This window comes from Cherax quadricarinatus, chromosome 35, assembly GCF_038502225.1.
Source record: "Cherax quadricarinatus isolate ZL_2023a chromosome 35, ASM3850222v1, whole genome shotgun sequence".
Lineage (NCBI taxonomy): Eukaryota > Metazoa > Arthropoda > Malacostraca > Decapoda > Parastacidae > Cherax > Cherax quadricarinatus.
In genome coordinates this window covers 11,074,451-11,097,197 of record NC_091326.1, presented here as the reverse complement: position 1 = coordinate 11,097,197, position 22,747 = coordinate 11,074,451, and the positions used below count along the sequence as shown (strand labels likewise).

Genomic DNA, 22,747 nt, shown 5'->3' with positions numbered 1-22,747 from the left:
ATGGCTTGACCAGCCACTCTAAAAATAATACGACATACATAGGAATATCCTACGTAAAATTTAGCAAGCAATAAAAAACTACTCGCCCTAAAAAAACTGACAACACATATAAACACTATCACACACCAGATTAAAATAATTAACTTGAGCTTAAAAATACCATTCAACTGTTAATGCCAACTCCTAAGACTTCAGAAATTCGCACAGGTGACCCGGTAATTATAAAAACAACGACGTTAGTGAAAAGGCCCAAGTCGTAGGTAAACACTTACAATTTGTTGCACAGTCGAATGTGCGTCTAGGCTGATGTTTAAGATACATGTGCAACAGTTGTTCTGGAATGATATCGTTCCGGACCATTTCTCCAAGACTGATGAACTGATTACATCATCTTCATTTCACTACTACACTCGATGCCTATGTATATGACTGAAAAAGCCTACTGTGTATGTGAAACGTTTCAACAATAAAAAATACCAACTGCTGCACATCAACTTGTTGGTATTTTATACCATTTTCAACATAACGTTTAAGCTACACAGGAGGGAAGGAGAATCAGCGGTCAGGTAACAATGGGCGAGATGTGTGTGCCCAGTCCTCAATCGACAGAGTCGGAGAATAATTACAGTAACTACAGTTGTTAACACATCGGGAGTCTCTCGCCAAGGCAGGATGACCTGAAGAAGAAAAAATACTTTCACTATCAATCATACAACAACTGTTTTGCCAGAAGAGGGCCGACAGAACAGCTTCGATGACCCTCCGAACTGTAACATCCCTCCCCCTCTTCCTTCAGAATGTAGGCACTGTACGTCCACCTCCAGGACCGAAGTCCGGCTAACCGGTTTCCCTGAATCCCCTTATAAATGTTACCTTGCTTAAAAAACTCACTTGTCTCCACTCGTAACCCGTTCACAAGCCCTTAGCACTCAAAACCTCCCTTACCTGGAGTTTACCTGGAGAGAGTTCCGGGGGTCAACGCCCCCGCGGCCCGGTCTTTTACCAGGCCTCCTTTATTACAAAGATATCTAGACTAATACATTAATAAATGTACACTAAGAATACAAATAGAGTAAACAAATTACATATTAACAGTGACTATACAAACATCAATCACAAGAATTATACAAGAACGGCTACTGTGAAATACAAATATAGAAAAGATACAAGCAAAATCATAGTTTTGTGTAGTTAAAATGCGGAGCCAAGAGCTATCACTCAACCACAACTTGGTAAGCAAACATAAGAACCTACTGGTTCAAGCAAGACAGTTTTGTTCACATTCGGCCAGACCCATCAAGTACTTGTTGATACTATTTTAACAGCTGCCAGGTACTACAAGTATTAGCTTCACCAACAACATTAAATACCATAAATAACAGGAAAAACAAGTCAGGGTGACTGAAGGGAGGTGGTGGTGGTGGTACCTTGATGCTGGTTAAGGGTTCTTAAGTGGTACTTGATGCTGATTAAGGATTCTTAAGCCCAGGAATTGGAGCTACCATACTCCTGTGATCAACTACCCATTCCCCAGGCACTCTACGATCCATACGGGTTTAGCGCTTCCCCTTTGTAATATTAATACGCATTTCATGAAGTGATGACCACATGAGGATCATTCAGACCAGTGAGTGGATGGAGGATTGATCCTACAGCTTGCTGCCTGGCGTCTGATCGATCAAGCTGCTGGTGGCGCTATACTCGGCGTCTCCTCAACCACCACAATCATCCGCCCATAACAACGTACACACAATCACAACAATTTAATCAACAATCACAACAATTTCACAGAATAAACAAAAAATAACAAAAATATCTCTACAGAGAGCAATTACACTTACACATCCTCTAGTGAGCAAACATACAGCTGTATTTAACAAACACACTCCTGTATTTAACAAACACAACAGATTAAACAAACAGGAGTTCCCATGTTCATATCCCGGTCCGGTAGCCATCTTTCACATCCAGCACACGGGTGACCATCTTTCACATCCAGCACACGGGCGACCATCTTTCACATCCAGCACACGGATGACCATCTTTCACATCCAGCACACGGATGACCATCTTTCACATCCAGCACACGGGTGACCATCTTTCACATCCAGCACACGGGTGACCATCTTTCACATCCAGCACACGGGTTACCATCTTTCACATCCAGCACACGGGTGACCATCTTTCACATCCAGCACACGGGCGACCATCTTTCACATCCAGCACACGGGCGACCATCTTTCACATCCAGCACACGGGCGACCATCTTTCACATCCAGCACACGGGCGACCATCTTTCACATCCAGCACACGGGTGACCATCTTTCACATCCAGCACACGGGTGACCATCTTTCACATCCACCACACGGGTGACCATCTTTCACATCCAGCACACGGGTGACTATCTTTCACATCCAGCACACGGATGACCATCTTTCACATCCAGCACACGGATGACCATCTTTCACATCCAGCACACGGGTGACCATCTTTCACATCCAGCACACGGGTGACCATCTTTCACATCCAGCACACGGGTGACCATCTTTCACATCCAGCACACGGATGACCATCTTTCACATCCAGCACACGGGTGACCATCTTTCACATCCAGCACACGGGTGACCATCTTTCACATCCAGCAAACGGGTGACCATCTTTCACATCCAGCAAACGGGTGACCATCTTTCACATCCAGCAAACGGGTGACCATCTTTCACATCCAGCACACGGATGACCATCTTTCACATCCAGCACACGGGTGACCATCTTTCACATCCAGCACACGGGTGACCATCTTTCACATCCAGCACACGGGTGACCATCCTTCACATCCAGCACATGGGTAGACATCCTTCACATCCAACACACAGGTAGACATCTTTCACATCCAACACACAGGTAGACATCTTTCACATCCAGCACAAGGGCGGCCCATCATCAACAGGTATTGAGAGTTTTCCCTACTGCAACCTTGCCCTGCCCTGGGTGTGGCTAGTCTGCCGAGCACGGAACACCATCTTGAGGTGGTAGTGGTTTTGGTAGTGGTGGTAATGGTGGCAGAAGTGGTGGTGGTGGTAGTGGCGATTAGTGGTGGTGGACGTTGGTGGTGGTGGTAGTAGTGGTGGTGGTAGTAGTAGTAGTGATGGTGGTGGTGGTAGTAGTAGTAGTAGTAGTGGTGGTGGTGGTGGTAGTAGTAGCAGTGGTGGTGTTAGGGGTAGTGATGGTAGTGGTGGTGGAGATGGTGGTAGTAGTAGTAGTGGTGGTGGTAGTAGTAGTAATGGTGGTGGTGGTGGTAGTAGTAGTAGTAATGGTGGTGGTGGTAGTGATGGTGGTGGTAGTGATAGTAATGGTGGTGGTGGTAGTGATGGTAGTGGTGGTGGTAGTAGTAGTGGTAGTGATGGTAGTGGTGGTGATGGTGGTAGTGGTAGTGATGGTAGTGGTGGTGGTAATGGTGGTAATGGTGGTGGTGGTAGTAGTAGTAGTAGTAGTAGTAGTAGTAGTAGTAGTAGTAGTAGTAGTAGTAGTAGTAGTAGTAATGGTAGTGATGGTAGTGGTGGTGGTGGTAGTAGTGGTGGTAGTGGTAGTGATGATAGTGGAAGAGGTGCTGTCAACGTCCGGGTGATGGGGGCCGCTGCTGCCGGTGACCTTTTGATGGTGGGAGCGCATCTTCCCTCCCTCCCACAACCACCCACTTCACTATCACCACCCACCTACCACCACTCACAGCACCACAACCCCCACTCACATATCAACACAGGTTGTGATAGTGTGAGAGAGTGCTGCTAACTACTCACCTCTACACACCTTACAAACATGATCATCCCGTGTAAGTCTTAAGACTGTTGCTCACACACTGCTACAGTATCAACACTAACACCCACCCCAGAGTACCGTGCTCCATACACCATTGGGCGACACGTTGTAGTAGATTATCTGCTACCAGTGTCTTCTTTTCCATATATTCCTATGCTCACTGCAAGCACATGCCTATGCATATGTATGTATATAAACCCGGAAATGTACGTACACGCATCCACACATGCACGTGCATACACTCGCACAAGCACGCGCATGCACCGCACATGCACGCGGATGCAAGCAGCAACAAACTCATAGTCAAAAACCACTGGGATTTGAAGAACAAGGTAACGTGGAGCCGGTTTCATAAATTATGTAGCAGTGGCAGTGATACATAATGCACCAGCAAGCAATAAAAGACTAGACAAGTGTATAGTAAGAATAATAAAAACAGAAATTACTCACATACTGGAGGCAGTGGCAGAGAGTAAGACGCAAAGCCATGCTTCCAGTACCATGGGGCGCAGTGGGCACAATAAGGGAACACTCTATCAACATCCGTGGCCTCAGAACATCTTACCAGAAGATATCACAAACACTACTGGGAGAAGTGTAGAAGTCTTAAAGAGAAAACTGGACAAGTATCTTCCCCACATGCCAGATCAACCAGGTTGTGATGGATATGTGGGTCAGCAGACCACCACCAGCAACAGTCTGGTAGACCATGCAAGCACCAGACGGAGTAAAAAAAAAAACTCATCAAAGGTAAATGTTAGTAAAAGAATTTTCTGAGCCAACATGGGAAGAAAAAGAGGAGGCGAGGGAAGCAGAGACATGAACCAGATAGACTTAATCTGGTATTCACACAGAATGACTATGGCACAGATGAAATGACTTTTGAAAAACCACTGAGTGCCAGTGGTTATGTGGTACTAAATTGTAAGTTCTTGGTGGAAATGGTATAAAATACTAACATAATGGAAAAACAGACAAAAATACAGTGCAATCCGATCCTCTATTGACTATGTTTCACCCACACAGTGGGCTTTATCAAGTCATAAACAGATTTTATCTGTTTGCCACTTGATAAAGCTCATTGTATGGGCGAAACATAGTTAATAAAGGATCGCATTATACAGTATTTGTGTCTATTTTTCCCTCTTGGTGGAAAGAGGAACGGAGAAAGAAATAGAGGAAGTGAATAATAGGGAATGGGATTACAGAAGCGGGGATTATGGCAGCACGAGAAATGTTCTGGAAAAGCAATGAGACGTGAAGAAGGAGGACAAAACTGTACAAGAAAAGATAGAGGTAACATAGTTAAAGAACCGAGAGGTACAGGAAATATTCATAACAAGCTTCAGAAACGCAAATACAAAAAGCCCCCCTTTTTTCAATCAGAAGAATATTTGAACCATACCTGAATGCAGAGAGGTCAAGGGCAAGGGCACGAGAACTGGGACAAAATATAGACCAAATCAAACAGAAGAAAACCAGGGAAAAAACAGGAGAGCTAGAAAAGAATATGCAAAAAATGGGAAGGGAGAAGAGTGTGTAAATGATGGAGAACAAGAGAGGAACGCGTTAAGTTTGGCTAAAGATTAAAAAGGGATGTTTGTAGAGGAAAGAAGAGTTATACCAGAAGACTGAGAGTGCAGCTAGCTGAATGAGGCAGTGAAAGATGCAAACTCAATACACGAGCCTGGCCCATGGCCGGGCTAGTGTATTGAGCAGATTATTATAATCAAAAAGAAGCGCTAAACCTGTTAGGGTTATACAACTACGGGAGTAGAAAGACTCTCAAAACTCATCAAGGGTATATCAAAGGTACACAGCTTCAAGAGTATGTAATGAGGCCAGGAGTTGAGTCTCAACCCCCGCAAACACAACTCGGTGAGCACACACACAAAATTACACACTTATGCACGCACACGTACACACGAAACTGAAGCTGCCGGGTACGGGCAAGGTACCACCATGGGCTGCATGATGTGGGCGGCGTGGGTGGTGCACCCACGGAAGGTAAGCTCAGGTGAGGCATACCCAGGCGCACCTGCAGCCTGGTGAGTGGGTGGGTGGGCGGGCGGTGTGGATGGTGCACCCAAGGATGGTAAGCTTTGGTAGAGCGCCCCCAGGTACACCTGCAGCCCGATGGGCGGGTAGATGTTAGAGTGGGCGGGTGAATGTTAAAGATGGGCGGGTGAGTGTTAAAAGAGTGGGCGAGTGAATGTTAAAGTGGGCGGGTAAATATTAAAGTGGGCGGGTGAATGTTTGTGTGACAGAACTGCTACTCTGGCTGGGAATTTATGATGTTTGGGGTTGAAGACTAAGGTGTATATAGTAGCACCAGTGTCCTGTCAGCTGGCTACCCTCTCCACACCCCTACATACACTAAGATACCCCTCCTTCCTGCTCTCACACCATACATACACTATGGAGGTGTGGCGTGACACACAGCTCAGGGGTAATCGCCTAGATGGGCGGTGATCTACATCGTGGTGGATCTCTACGTGTGAACTGCGCACCGGGCAAGGCCAGCCAGCACCCACCAACACTGCTGCCACGTCTGACACACCGGCTGCACTCCTGCCAACTCTCCACCCACAACATACATGCCATGTATCACCCTTAAGCATTTACCGCTTCCCCATAATTGTAATGATAATAATAATTATAATTAATAACTAAATAATAATTAATGTAATAATAATCATCTTCATATTTGACCAATATAAAATGACACCAACACCCTCCAACACCACCACCACGACTCACACCTGACCACTAACACCACCACCAACACACCCTCCAACAACACCACCACTCAAACATGACCATCAACACACCCTCCAACAACACCACCACTCAAACATGACCACCAACACACCCTCCGACAACAACACCACTCAAACATGACCACCAACACACCCTCCAACACCACCACTCAAACATGACCACCAACACACCCTCCAACAATACCACCACTCAAACATGACCATCAACACACCCTCCAACAACACCACCACTCAAACATGACCACCAACACACCCTCCGACAACAACACCACTCAAACATGACCACCAACACACCCTCCAACACCACCACTCAAACATGACCACCAACACACCCTCCAACAATACCACCACTCACACCTGACCACCAACACACCCTCCAATAACACCATCACTCACCTGCCCACCAACACACCCTACAACAACACCACCACTCAAACATGACCACCAACACACCCTCCAACAAGAACGCTCACACCTGACCACCAACACACCCTCCAACAATACCACCACTCACACCTGACCACCAACACACCCTCCAACAATACCACCACTCACACCTGACCACCAACACACCCTCCAACAACACCACCACTCACAACTGACCACCAACACACCTTCCAACAACACCACCACTCAAACATGACCACCAACACATCCTCCAACAACACCACTCACACTTGACCACCAACACACCCTCCAACCCCCATCACTACTCACACTTGACCACTCACACTAGTGACAACTAAAGATGAAGACGTACTGATATGTAGAGTTTTTGTACCCTTGCAGCCAGGCTTGGCCCTTTCTGTGTTGACCGCCTGGTAAACCAGGCAGTTGTTGCTGGTGGCCCACCGGCCACATATCCATCGCAGCCTCTTTGATCTGGCACTTGGCGGGAGCTACCCAAGGTGGTACTTCTGAGAACCTCTATATCTGTTTCGGTAATATTACTGATATCTGTTGGTACTGTGTTGCATAGTCTTGGATCACGGATGTTGTCAGTATTCACTTATGTACTCAAGACCCATGCTTTTCATTGGGTTCATTTTATACTTCTATAAGTCGTGCTGTATAGCCCTTGTGGCTTAGCGCTTCTTTTTTTTTATTATTATTATAATAATAATTGTACAAGTCTTCTCTTGATCTGGGACTATACCCTCAAGCATCTTCTGTGTATCAGTTTACATGCTTGATAAGATCTATGCAGGAAGTAATGGTATCTCTATATGTTTTTTTCAGTTCTGGTACCTCTTCTGTCCTGAATGGAGCCATCAACACCAAACAGAATTTATTCTTAACGAGAAAACACAAATAATTTAAATAGCTAATGGTATATTTCCTTTTATTGTGAAGCTTCTCATTATGGATCTGTCATTTTCCTGACTTTCGCGGCATTTGTCTTACTGAGATCACCTGACACTATTACACCTACTTGTTCTAGCCACGGTACTGACTTGTATTTTTACATACCTACCTTACATGTTCTGCTCAGTCTATGAGATGGTCCTCTTCTATTTTGCATCCTGTGCTTATTTATCATTCTTTACACTTTTTCATATTTAAACAGTGGGAATTTGTCGCCAGTGAAAATCATGTTAATTATACTGCCCACTGGAAGACTTTGTTAACATCTGCAATTTTTTTTTGTCTTCCGTCGATGCCACTTTAATGCTTATTTTGGCATCGTCCGCCAAGAATGATATAAACCTGTTGATGGTGTTCTTTGTCTATGTTTGGTTTAAGGGTAAGATACAGCAAAGGAGTCAGGGCCGCGCCTTGGGGCACTAAACTTTTCTTTACTAAGGTTGAATTTTGCTTTGTTTACTAGCGTTCTTTGTGCTCTATTAGTTAGAAAATTTCATGCTTGCCCCATAAAATACGTCACACCATCATTTCACTATTATTGTGAGTGATGTTGGTACTACCGGTCTGGATTTTTTTTTACCAGGATGGTTTCCCGGAGAATGTCTCTCTATTTATTTTGTTCCAGTTAATTCTGTGCGTCTTGAGTTTAGTTACGGTATTTCCCGGTATATAAGGCGCACGAGCATTACAACTTTATTACCAATAATTAAATGCATGTCCTTTTATATAACACCACTTGTCAGTAACACAAAGTCTACCCTCGACCCTAATCTTGAGCATATAAGCCGCAGGCTGATTTTCCAAGACTTTTCTGAAAAAAAAACGCGCTCCTTATAAGCCGGAAAACACGGTAGTAAACCTTCTTTAACGGTTCTTTACTCGTGGATTTATGCTTGTTTGTATTTCAATAAGACTGTGATCAGTTTATTGTATTTGAGATTATCCTGTCTTATTAGTTTACCACTGGTTGCGAAGATCAACTTGAGTGTTTTAATTTCTAGTAGGTTGTGTTTTATATGTATTCAATGTGAACTTTTTAAGAGTTGTAGAAGTTCCCCGGTTTATGTTACTGTTGCACTAGAGTATTTCCAGGTACTGTATCTCATACGATCATTACACAATAAATGAGGGAACTAGATGGAAAATTGTAAACCTGAGGGGAAAAAGAAAATATTACCTAATCAAGCAGGAAATAACAATAGAACATTTAAATATTAAAATAACTAAGACAAAATGAATTAATGTAACCTGAAAATTAAGACATGTGCAACATCTGGGTATCTTTATTGTAGACGTTTCGTCCTCCAGTGGCTTTATCAATACAGATTCTAGGACATAACTTGAAGATAGAAGAACTATGTACAGAAGATGAGGTAATCAGTCCCTCAGCCTTAGCTGCGAGACTGATTACCTCACCTTTTGTATATAGTTCTACTGTCTTCAAGTTATGTCCTAGAATCTGTATTGATAAAGCCACTGGATGGCGAAACGTCTACAATAAAGATACCCAGATGTTGAACAAATCTTAATTTCCATCTTGTCGGTATTGTATACCATTCTTGCAGATAATGTAACCTGGTTCAATGAAGGATATTCAGATGACAGTCACAGTGCAGTGTTGAGAGGAGAACCACAAGTGAACAAAACAAGGAAAATATAAACACGTGGAAGATTTAAAAGTATCAAACCAAATTTGAAGATAGCTACGCTGGATAATGAAAACAAAGGTGGGCGTGGCTGCAAATGGGTGGCGTCGTCATGAATGAATGGGCGTGGCTCCGAATGGGTGGTCGTTGAGGGTTATACATTTATAAGAGCCTGTCCTAGAGTGAATGCAGGAGTGTCAATGGGGTGTGTCCACGAGTACAAAGGGCGTGTCAAAAAAGGTTAGAAAGGGCTCGCTCAAGGGTACAAAAGACGTACCCAGTTGTGCACATGGAGTGTTCAGAGGTACAAAGGGCGTGTCCATGGATATAAAAGGCGTGTCCAAGGATGCAAAGGTTGTTCTCGAATGCAAGGTGTCTCCAAGGGTGATCGGAACGGTGTGGTGGGGTGTGTTGGGAGGAATACGCCTGTAAGGCGTGAAGAAGGTCCAAAAGGGATGGGCGAGGGACAGGTGTTGGCAGCAAGTTTACACACCTGTAAGGCGTGGAGGAGGGCCAAAAGGATGGACGAGGGACAGGTGTTGGCAGCAAGTTTACACACTAGCCACTGGACAGCCTTAACTACATCTGCCACAAGTCCACGTCCCCTACACACACATACACACACACATACACACACACACACACACACACACACACACACACACACACACACACACACACACACACACACATACATACACACACATTTATTGACGCCCTTCTATACATGAAAACACAAACTACATCCGTAACACATATGCGTACACACACATACATATGTATACATGCAAAACAACCACTCTGAAAGAATAGAGAAATTCCAAGCGCTTTCGTGACTACTCACATTATCATAGTTCCTTGATAATGTGAGTAGTCACGAAAGCGCTTGGAATTTCTCTATTCTTTCAGAGTGGTTGTTTTGCATATTCTGAAATCACCTGTTTACTGTGATCTTATTGCATATGTATACATATACACATTATACACCAACACACTCACTAACCCCCCCCCAAATACACGTGTACATGCACATCCCATCCCCCACATACATTTAATACCCTAGACACACTTGTGGCCGGATTCAAAGATGCCTTTACCCTAACAGGCCACTCTCAGACTTCCCTGTTGACCAGCTGATCAACCAGGATGTTGGTGCTAGTAGTCCGCAGACCCATGTGACCAGGTACTGGCAGCCATCCCCGCAGTCTCTTCACACCTGCCAAGAAAGCTCACCTGCCTTCACCTGCCAGGAAAAGCTCACTGCTGACAATATCGTGATAATTCAACCAATGACACTGACACACTTATTAGTGGTACGACTATTTTTTTAGAGCCGGTAAGAGCAATGTGTATATTTACATACATGCTCGCCCTGCTTTCCATATTTCACAATGTGTGCAGCTGAATATAAATGTTTTCAACAAGTAGCTAGACAGCTGAAGGAAGGGAAGGGACAGGGCGTGTCTGGGGGTAAGAGGGTATCCCTCAGGGATACATGAAGGATGTTTCCGGGGAAAAGTGTTTGTGGAAGGATAGGGAGAGGAGAAGGCGGTGTGTTTTTAGAGAAAGAGAGAGAGAGAGAGAGAGAGAGAGAGAGAGAGAGAGAGAGAGAGAGAGAGAGAGAGAGAAAGAGAGAGAGAGAGAGAGAGAGAGAGAGAGAGAGAGAGAGAGAGAGAGAGAGAGAGAGAGAGAGAGAGAGAGAGAGAGAGAGAGAGAGAGAGAGAGAGAGAGAGAGAGAGAGAGAGAGAGAGAGAGAGAGAGAGAGAGAGTGTTACACACTTAAATGGACGAGTGTCAGGATAAGATTATACACGTGTGGACCCGTGTGGTGAGTAGACAATACGGTGTCGCCATCGACACGTGAGATCTCGTGTAGTGAGCAGGCAGCACGGTGTCAACTCAGTCATCATGACACTGAAGAATTAATTATAGAGAGAATACAAACAGACAACTAAAACAGTGAGAGTTGACAACACGCGAAGTCTGCAGATAGGAAAGGCATCTTGTTTTGTAGTTATACTAAGTCAACCGTTATACACACGAGTGTACATGATACGGTGGAGAGTCACAATACCCTGGCTGGAACACAGATAACCAACACTTAGGAGATACATTTTCACGACGTTTTGGCCCGACTTGGACCACTAATAAGTCACTGTTTTATACCTATACAAACTCCACCACTAGAAACACAGTAAATGGTATGGTGATACTGACCAGAGGTGGGGAAACACTTGTCGGTTTTCAAAACCATTCATCACATTAAGTGACGAGCTGGAAATGTACCGTTCAACACATCAGAGGACTGAAGAAGTCACTAGTGGCGAAACGTTTCCCCTAATAAATGTCTCAAACTATACAAATGAAGAAACCATCCATGACAAAACATTGCTCAGACGCTATACAAATTCCGCCATTGCTGAGTTACTACTATGTGGAAGACACTCATAACGAAGTACCACAGTGAAAACTGGAAATAAAACCCGAGCGATTTCACGTGCTTACACACATCCTCTGAAGATATGCGTAAACACATACCTTACCTTTGCTGTACCTCTGATGAGTTCCGAGAGTCTTTCTACTCCCGGAGCCAGGTCTTTAGCCAGGCTCGTCTGGTGCTAGCCTGATCAATCACATTGCTGCTGCTGGTGACCCGCTGCCCCACATAGCCATCACATCCTGGATTTATTTCCTATTTTCACTGTGGTATTTTTTCTTAGTTCAATATTTTTATCATGCACCCCGTACCCATGTTGTGGTGGTAGTCAAAGGATTACTGAGGTACATAATGGGTCCAGGAACTGTACCTCGACATTACTGAGGTACATAATGGGTCCAGGAACTGGTAAGTTTTGATAGCTGAACAAGTTACAGTGGTAATAAACTATTTACATGTTTATATCTGGTTACCATCGTAATGAGTTATTTATACAAACAAATGAAGTATAGGAGAAAGAGTGCTCATCTTTGTTTCCAAAATTATTATCTCGTCTTATAATTATTTTTCGTATGGGAAGATTTTTTTGAGCAAGAGCGCCTAAGGCTGGACTGCAAACCAAGAAAAAACTCAGAATCAATTACAAGTATATCACAAATTATAACAAGTAATCAGTAAGGTGGTACTTACATGAGCTATACCGTTGACGCCATAACCGGAATTTACAAAGCCCTGAAAAAGAAGGTTGACCTTTAATATGAAGCACATTTTATTTTAAATACCCCTCCTACCCCCACCTAAACATCCCATCCATACCAATCCTTCTTCCTTCCCCAACTTACGAAAACCCGTAGTCGAGGAAATTAATTGAAATACGTATTGTGTTCTCTCTTAGAATCAAATTAGAACCAGCTGTAGCAGACACAATCACAACATCTGTTTAAAACTTCCCAATCACAACAACTGTTTAAAACTTACCAATCACAACAACTGTTTAAAACTTACCAATCACAACATGTTTAAAACTTACCAATCACAACAACTGTTTAAAACTTCCCAATCACAACATCTGTTTAAAACTTCCCAATCACAACATCTGTTTATTAAAACTTGGCAGAGGGCGAGACAGGTGAATACTTTCACCTGTCTCTAGCTGCAACATGTCTCAAGATTCATTGTTATAAAATACAATGATTTTTACTAACAAGAAGAGGACAACATGTTCATTATTAGAACGCGTGTTGTTATAATTACGAGGTGATAAACAACATTATGGCAGAATCTAAACCATTAGCTAGACAATTATTGCTGGGAAACCAAACTTGGTCTCCAAACTTGATCTCCAAGCTTAACATCCAAGCTTTGTTTCCAAGCCCGATCTCTCAGATTGGTCTCCAAGCTTATCTTTACCTCTAGTAAGTTCCAAGTTTTTCTACTCCCAGATTTTACATCCTCACTCATAACTTCGAGACCTAAACAACCTGGATATTCATACTCAAATTACCCATGGCATAAAACATGGTTAAGAGGTGCCATATACACTACATCTTCTATGGGTGAGAAAATAAAGAGAACGTAAGGTTATATGAACCGTTTGAAAACACTGAAGAAAACATTGATAGTCCCAGTGACACACTGGAGGGTCCCGCTTTACAGCGTTTCGCTAACGCAGCGGTTTTCAGTGATACCAATTCTTCATTTATTCAGACTTCCTACAATTAATATATTCACTACTCACTATAACCTAAGTAATAGAATATTTTAAGGTAAGTAATGTGTGTACTGTATATGCATTTTTGAGACCTAACTTTATTGCTCACTTATTAATATATGATAGTGTAAACATTTTATAAGACTCTTGTATGCCTTTGAGAGTGAAAAAAAAAACGGTTGTTTCAATTTCCAGCAATTTTTGCTTTACAGCAGCAGCCCGGAACCTAACCCGCTGTATAAGCGGGGCCGCCTGTGTTGTAAGCGTAATACAACATGACCACATGTTGTATACCTGAGAAAACAGCTCAGAAAACACACGTCGAAAGACACACTTAAATAAAACCTTGTAAAATTAAACGTTTAGGTGAAGTTTTTTTTTTTTTTTTGTAAGGAAAACTAAGTCTTTCTTCAGCATCTCCACTACTGCTGTCTCTTTTGTATTTTAACTGAAGAAACCTGTTGAAGAGGCGAAACGTCTGGTCAATAGAGAGAGATGTCGTATACCATTGTTAAGTCTTACTGAAGAAGAGTGTCAACCTTCAGGAGAAAACAAGTAAAGGAAACAGATGAAGATGAGAGTATAAATACTCACACGCCAACAAAAAGTTGTGCAACTCAAAAAATAAATATCTACGTCCTTTTAAGAGGCGGTAAAAAGTTTTACAGGAAACTTGTTATCTACTGGTGGTAGAGAGAACACTGTTCAAGTAGCGCAGCCAGATACTACGTGTGTCATCCAGCCTCCAAACTTCCACATAATATAACACTGCTCCACATCTTCCATAATATAACACTGCTCCACATGTTCCACATAATATAACACTGCTCCACATGTTCCACATAATATAACACTGCTCCACATCTTCCACATAACACTACTCCACATCTTCCACATAATATAACACTGCTCCACATCTTCCATAATATAACACTGCTCCACATGTTCCACATAATATAACACTGCTCCACATAACACTACTCCACATCTTCCACATAATATAACACTGCTCCACATCTTCCACATAACACTGCTCCACATGTTCCACATAATATAACACTGCTCCACATCTTCCACATAATATAACACTGCTCCACATCTTCCACATAATATAACACTGCTCCACATCTTCCACATAATATAACACTGCTCCACATCTTCCACATAATATAACACTGCTCCACATCTTCCACATAATATAACACTGCTCCACATCTTCCATAATATAACACTGCTCCACATGTTCCACATAATATAACACTGCTCCACATCTTCCACATAACACTACTCCACATCTTCCACATAATATAACACTGCTCCACATCTTCCATAATATAACTCTGCTCCACATAATATAACACTGCTCCACATCTTCCACATAACACTACTCCACATCTTCCACATAATATAACACTGCTCCACATCTTCCACATAACACTGCTCCACATGTTCCACATAATATAACACTGCTCCACATCTTCAACATAATATAACACTGCTCCACATCTTCCACATAATATAACACTGCTCCACATCTTCCACATAATATAACACTGCTCCACATCTTCCACATAATATAACACTGCTCCACATCTTCCACATAATATAACACTGCTCCACATCTTCCACATAATATAACACTGCTCCACATCTTCCACATAATATAACACTGCTCCACATCTTCCACATAATATAACACTGCTCCACATCTTCCACATAATATAACACTGCTCCACATCTTCCACATAATATAACACTGCTCCACAACTTCCATAATATAACACTGCTCCACAACTTCCACATAACACTGCTCCACATGTTCCATATAATATAACACTGCTCCACATCTTCCACATAATATAACACTGCTCCACATCTTCCACATAACACTGCTCCACATCTTCCACATAATATAACACTGCTCCACATCTTCCACATAATATAACACTACTCCACATCTTCCACATAATATAACACTGCTCCACATCTTCCACATAACACTGCTCCACATGTTCCACATAATATAAAACTGCTCCACATGTTCCACATAATATAACACTGCTCCACATGTTCCACATAATATAACACTGCTCCACATGTTCCACATAATATAACACTGCTCCACATCTTCCACATAATATAAAACTGCTCCACATCTTCCATAATATAACACTGCTCCACATGTTCCACATAACACAGCTCCACATGTTCCACATAATATAACACTGCTCCACATGTTCCACATAATATAACACTGATCCACATGTTCCACATAACACTGCTCCACATGTTCCACATAATATAACACTGCTCCACATGTTCCACATAACACTGCTCCACATGTTCCACATAATATAACACTGCTCCACATGTTCCACATAACACTGCTCCACATGTTCCACATAATATAACACTGCTCCACATCTTCCACATAACACTGCTCCACATGTTCCACATAATATAACACTGCTCCACATGTTCCACATAATATAACACTGATCCACATGTTCCACATAACACTGCTCCACATGTTCCACATAACACTGCTCCACATGTTCCACATAATATAACACTGCTCCACATCTTCCACATAACACTGCTCCACATCTTCCACATAATATAACACTGCTCCACAACTTCCACATAATATAACACTGCTCCACAACTTCCACATAATATAACACTGCTCCACATCTTCCACATAATATAACACTGCTCCACATCTTCCACATAATATAACACTGCTCCACATCTTCCACATAATATAACACTGCTCCACATGTTCCACATAATATAACACTGCTCCACATGTTCCACATAATATAACACTGCTCCACATCTTCCACATAATATAACACTGCTCCACATGTTCCACATAATATAACACTGATCCACATGTTCCACATAACACTGCTCCACATGTTCCACATAATATAACACTGCTCCACATGTTCCACATAACACTGCTCCACATGTTCCACATAATATAACACTGTTCCACAACTTCCATAATATAACACTGCTCCACAACTTCCACATAATATAACACTGATCCACATGTTCCACATAACACTGCTCCACATGTTCCACATAATATAACACTGTTCCACAACTTCCATAATATAACACTGCTCCACATCTTCCACATAATATAACACTGCTCCACATCTTCCACATAATATAACACTGCTCCACATAATATAACACTGCTCCACATCTTCCACATAATATAACACTGCTCCACATCTTCCACATAATATAACACTGCTCCACATCTTCCACATAATATAACACTGCTCCACAACTTCCATAATATAACACTGCTACACATCTTCCACATAACACTGCTCCACATAATATAACACTACTCCACATCTTCCACATAATATAACACTGCTCCACATCTTCCACATAACACTGCTCCACATGTTCCACATAATATAACACTGCTCCACATATTTCACATAATATAACACTGCTCCACATCTTCCACATAATATAACACTGCTCCACATCTTCCACATAACACTGCTCCACATGTTCCACATAATATAACACTTCTCCACATCTTCCACATAACACTGCTCCACATAATATAACACTGCTCCACATCTTCCACATAATATAACACTGCTCCACATCTTCCACATAACACTGCTCCACATAATATAACACTGCTCCACATCTTCCACATAACACTGCTCCACATCTTCCACATAATATAACACTGCTCCACAACTTCCACATAATATAACACTGCTCCACATCTTCCACATAATATAACACTGCTCCACATCTTCCACATATTACACTGCTCCACATCTTCCACACTCAGTAACATCCTCCTCTAACCACTTACACACAAGATGAACCTTGCAAGTCGGCATCAAAGTATTGTTTAATCATCTTAAGCTACCTGAAAACCGTCTATTTCCGACACTCGTAACTATAAGGTGAAACAGCAAGCGCTAAAAAGAACGTATATCCTGGTTAAGGGAAACCTAACCTTACATTACCCATTAAAATACTGATTTGTGTGTTTATGGGTCTTGTACTGACTCTGCCTCACTTTCTTCAGGGATACTCTGTCATAATCTGCCTCACTTTCTTCAGGGATACTCTGTCATAATCTGCCTCACTTTCTTCAGGGATACTCTGTCATAATCTGCCTCACTTTCTTCAGGGATACTCTGTCATAATCTGCCTCACTTTCTTCGGGGATACTCTGTCATAATCTGCCTCACTTTCTTCCGGGATACTCTGTCATAATCTGCCTCACTTTCTTCCGGGATACTCTGTCATAATCTGCCTCACTTTCTTCCGGGATACTCTGTCATAATCTGCCTCACTTTCTTCCGGGATACTCTGTCATAATCTGCCTCACTTTCTTCGGGGATACTCTGTCATAATCTGCCTCACTTCCGGGATACTCTGTCATAATCTGCCTCACTTTCTTCCGGGATACTCTGTCATAATCTGCCTCACTTTCTTCCGGGATACTCTGTCATAATCTGCCTCACTTTCTTCCGGGATACTCTGTCATAATCTGCCTCACTTTCTTCCGGGATACTCTGTCATAATCTGCCTCACTTTCTTCGGGGATACTCTGTCATAATCTGCCTCACTTTCTTCCGGGATACTCTGTCATAATCTGCCTCACTTTCTTCGGGGATACTCTGTCATAATCTGCCTCACTTTCTTCCGGGATACTCTGTCATAATCTGCCTCACTTTCTTCCGGGATACTCTGTCATAATCTGCCTCACTTTCTTCGGGGATACTCTGTCATAATCTGCCTCACTTTCTTCCGGGATACTCTGTCATAATCTGCCTCACTTTCTTCCGGGATACTCTGTCATAATCTGCCTCACTTTCTTCCGGGATACTCTGTCATAATCTGCCTCACTTTCTTCGGGGATACTCTGTCATAATCTGCCTCACTTTCTTCCGGGATACTCTGTCATAATCTGCCTCACTTTCTTCCGGGATACTCTGTCATAATCTGCCTCACTTTCTTCCGGGATACTCTGTCATAATCTGCCTCACTTTCTTCGGGGATACTCTGGCTTTTAAGAATACTTAGTCATAATTATTAAAAAAAAAACTCAGGGCTTTCACAAAACGGTGAATACAATTAAAACAATGGAATATATATACCAGGATAATATATACCTGGAAGATACTGGAGGACCTGGTCACAAACTTGGATATAATGAAATATATATGGCCGTGAATAATACTCACTGGAGGCGACGTCTTTACTTAATACAGGCAGTGTGTTTAGGCTGCCCTGATACAAGCAGTGTGTTTAGGCTGCCCTGATACAAGCAGTGTGTCTAGGCTGCCCTGATACAAGCAGTGTGTTTAGGCTGCTCTGATACAAGCAGTGTGTCTAGACTGTTCTGATACAAGCAGTGTGTCTAGGCTGCCCTGATACAAGCAGTGTGTCTAGGCTGCCCTGATACAAGCAGTGTGTCTAGGCTGCCCTGATACAGGCAGTGTGTCTAGGCTGCCCTGATACAAGCAGTGTGTCTAGGCTGCCCTGATACAAGCAGTGTGTCTAGGCTGCCCTGATACAAGCAGTGTGTTTAGGCTGCTCTGATACAAGCAGTGTGTCTAGACTGTTCTGATACAAGCAGTGTGTCTAGGCTGCCCTGATACAAGCAGTGTGTCTAGGCTGCCCTGATACAAGCAGTGTGTCTAGGCTGCCCTGATACAAGCAGTGTGTCTAGGCTGCCCTGATACAAGCAGTGTGTCTAGGCTGCCCTGATACAAGCAGTGTGTCTAGGCTGCCCTGATACAAGCAGTGTGTCTAGGCTGCCCTGATACAAGCAGTGTGTCTAGGCTGCTCTGATACAAGCAGTGTGTCTAGGCTGCTCTGATACAAGCAGTGTGTCTAGGCTGCCCTGATACAAGCAGTGTGTCTAGGCTGCTCTGATACAAGCAGTGTGTCTAGGCTGCTCTGATACAAGCAGTGTGTCTAGGCTGCCCTGATACAAGCAGTGTGTCTAGGCTGCTCTGATACAAGCAGTGTGTCTAGGCTGCTCTGATACAAGCAGTGTGTCTAGGCTGCCCTGATACAAGCAGTGTGTCTAGGCTGCTCTGATACAAGCAGTGTGCCTAGGCTGCCCTGATACAAGCAGTGTGTCTAGGCTGCTCTGATACAAGCAGTGTGTCTAGGCTGCCCTGATACAAGCAGTGTGTCTAGGCTGCTCTGATACAAGCAGTGTGTCTAGGCTGCCCTGATACAAGCAGTGTGTCTAGGCTGCTCTGATACAAGCAGTGTGCCTAGGCTGCCCTGATACAAGCAGTGTGTCTAGGCTGCTCTGATACAAGCAGTGTGTCTAGGCTGCTCTGATACAAGCAGTGTGTCTAGGCTGCTCTGATACAAGCAGTGTGTCTAGGCTGCCCTGATACAAGCAGTGTGTCTAGGCTGCTCTGATACAAGCAGTGTGTCTAGGCTGCTCTGATACAAGCAGTGTGTCTAGGCTGCTCTGATACAAGCAGTATGTCTAGGCTGTTCTGATACAAACAGCGTGTCTAGGCTGCTCTGATACAAGCAGTGTGCCTAGGCTGCCCTGATACAAGCAGTGTGTCTAGGCTGCCCTGATACAAGCAGTGTGTCTAGGTTGCTCTGATACAAGCAGTGTGTCTAGGCTGCCCTGATACAAGCAGTGTGTCTAGGCTGCCCTGATACAAGCAGTGTGTCTAGGCTGCTCTGATACAAGCAGTGTGTCTAGGCTGCCCTGATACAAGCAGTGTGTCTAGGCTGCCCTGATACAGGCAGTGTGTCTAGGCTGCCCTGATACAGGCAGTGTGTCTAGGCTGCCCTCATACAGGCAGTGTGTCTAGGCTGCCCTGACACAGGCAGTGTGTCCAGGCTGCCCTGATACAGGCAGTGTGTCTAGGCTGCCCTGATACAGGCAGTGTGTCTAGGCTGCCCTCATACAGGCAGTGTGTCTAGGCTGCCCTCATACAGGCAGTGTGTCTAGGCTGCCCTGACACAGGCAGTGTGTCCAGGCTGCCCTGATACAGGCAGTGTGTCTAGGCTGCCCTGATACAGGCAGTGTGTCTAGGCTGCCCTGATACAGGCAGTGTGTCTAGGCTGCCCTGACACAGGCAGTGTGTCCAGGCTGCCCTGACACAGGCAGTGTGTCCAGGCTGCCCTGATACAGGCAGTGTGTCTAGGCTGCCCTGATACAGGCAGTGTGTCTAGGCTGCCCTGATACAGGCAGTGTGTCCAGGCTGCCCTGATACAGGCAGTGTGTCTAGGCTGCCCTGATACAGGCAGTGTGTCCAGGCTTCCCTGATACAGGCAGTGTGTCCAGGCTGCCCTGATACAGGCAGTGTGTCTACGCTGCCCTGATAAAGGCAGTGTGTCCAGGCTTCCCTGATACAGGCAGTGTGTCTAGGCTGCCCTGATACAGGAAGTGTGTCTAGGCTGCCCTGACACAGGCAGTGTGTCCAGGCTGCCCTGATACAGGCAGTGTGTCCAGGCTGCCCTGATACAGGCAGTGTGTCTAGGCTGCCCTGACACAGGCAGTGTGTCTAGGCTGGCCTGACACAGGCAGTGTGTCCAGGCTGCCCTGATACAGGCAGTGTGTCTAGGCTGCCCTGATACAGGTAGTGTGTCTAGGCTGCCCTGGCACAGGCAGTGTGTCCAGGCTGCCCTGATACAGGCAGTGTGTCTAGGCTGCCCTCAGGACAGCCTAGACACACTGTGTATCAAAAATGCAATAAAATCAAGACGTCGCCTCCGAAAAGTATTATTCACAGCCAAATAACAACTTAATGAGTGAAAGATATGGAAGGAAACGTAAAATAAACTAAAATAAGGGTGCCATAAGCACACTTAAAAACACGTTCAACATCTGTGGCCCAAGTCTCTTCAACCTGCTACCTCGAAGTGTGAAGGATACCTGAGGGATACCTTAAGGACTTTTCCGGGGCTCAATGCCCCCGCGGCCCGGTCCTAAACCAGGCCTCCGGGAGGATCAAGGCAGGTTGTTATTATGCTACTACTGGCCGCACGCAGTCCAAAGTACGAACCATAGCCCTACTAGTCAGGCTTTTTTTTTTTTTTTTTTTTTTTTTTTGAGGAACTTGTCCAGTTCCCTCTTGAAAACCGCCAGAAGTTTGTTAGTAATTCGCTGCATGCATGGAAGGTGGGCGTTGAAGAGTCTCTCTTAGTGTACTCGTAGCGCCCCTGATTTTTTAGTGTAGGTACTGCACCATCTACCAAGACTTTTCAATGTCCTCCCAATGACCTTACCTCCTCCAAGAAGACAGTCGTGGGTCTAGTGATAGTTTCTCAAGTTAGTCCCTGATCAGCGGTTCTATGGTTCTTACGTTGGACATTATGCAGCTAACACTAACAACTTGGTTGGCTGGTCTCAGACCCGACTGGGGGAACGTTGAATTTCAGAACAATCTAGGAAGGACATTACACAAATAATCCGCACATGGAGAGAGAGGCTTACTACGACGTATTGGTCCGACCTGGACCATTTATGTTATTGTTCCAGTCAAGAAATTGTGCCTTTTGTTCTTTAAGGAAAGACATGTTCCTAAATGACACCCAGAAAAACAACTCAAATAAGTAATGGCACATCCATAGAGTTTTCACACATGAAGCCCAAATAAGTAAACAAAATACCAAATGTGTATATATATATATATATATATATATATATATATATATATATATATATATATATATATATATATATATATATATATATATATATATATATATTCAAAGGCATAGTGAAATGCTTGGCCAGTGAGAATTCGGCATGGGAGGGGCACTTTAGTAAGACGAGAGGGAGAATCCGGTAAGAGGAGAGGGAGAATTCAGCAGGACGATAGGGAGAATTCGGCAGGACGAGAAGGAGAATTCGGTAAGAGGAGGAGGTTGTGTCTACATCTGCATTCAGTGGCTGCGACAGTATTCAAATCACTTGTGCCCTCACGCCTTGAATATTATTATTAT

The 22,747-nt window shown here is 43.7% G+C and overlaps 1 protein-coding gene across 19 annotated transcripts in view; it reads right to left on the bottom strand.

Moving 5' to 3' along the window:
• The window catches only part of Ssdp (Sequence-specific single-stranded DNA-binding protein), an 876,306-nt gene that overhangs the window by 656,768 nt on the left and 196,791 nt on the right, over positions 1-22,747 (bottom strand). For 18 of the 19 annotated variants that reach the window (XR_008407936.1, XR_008407935.1, XM_053785328.1 and 15 more), the window contains exon 5: positions 12,736-12,777. Coding sequence is in view for 16 of the 19 variants with exons in the window: in XM_053785328.1 (XP_053641303.1) it covers positions 12,736-12,777 (42 nt within the window). In the remaining 3 variants the exon portion in view is untranslated. Of the gene's footprint in view, positions 1-6,232; positions 6,382-12,735; positions 12,778-22,747 lie in introns of those variants that run through there. The other variant, XM_053785345.2, reaches the window with a different exon arrangement.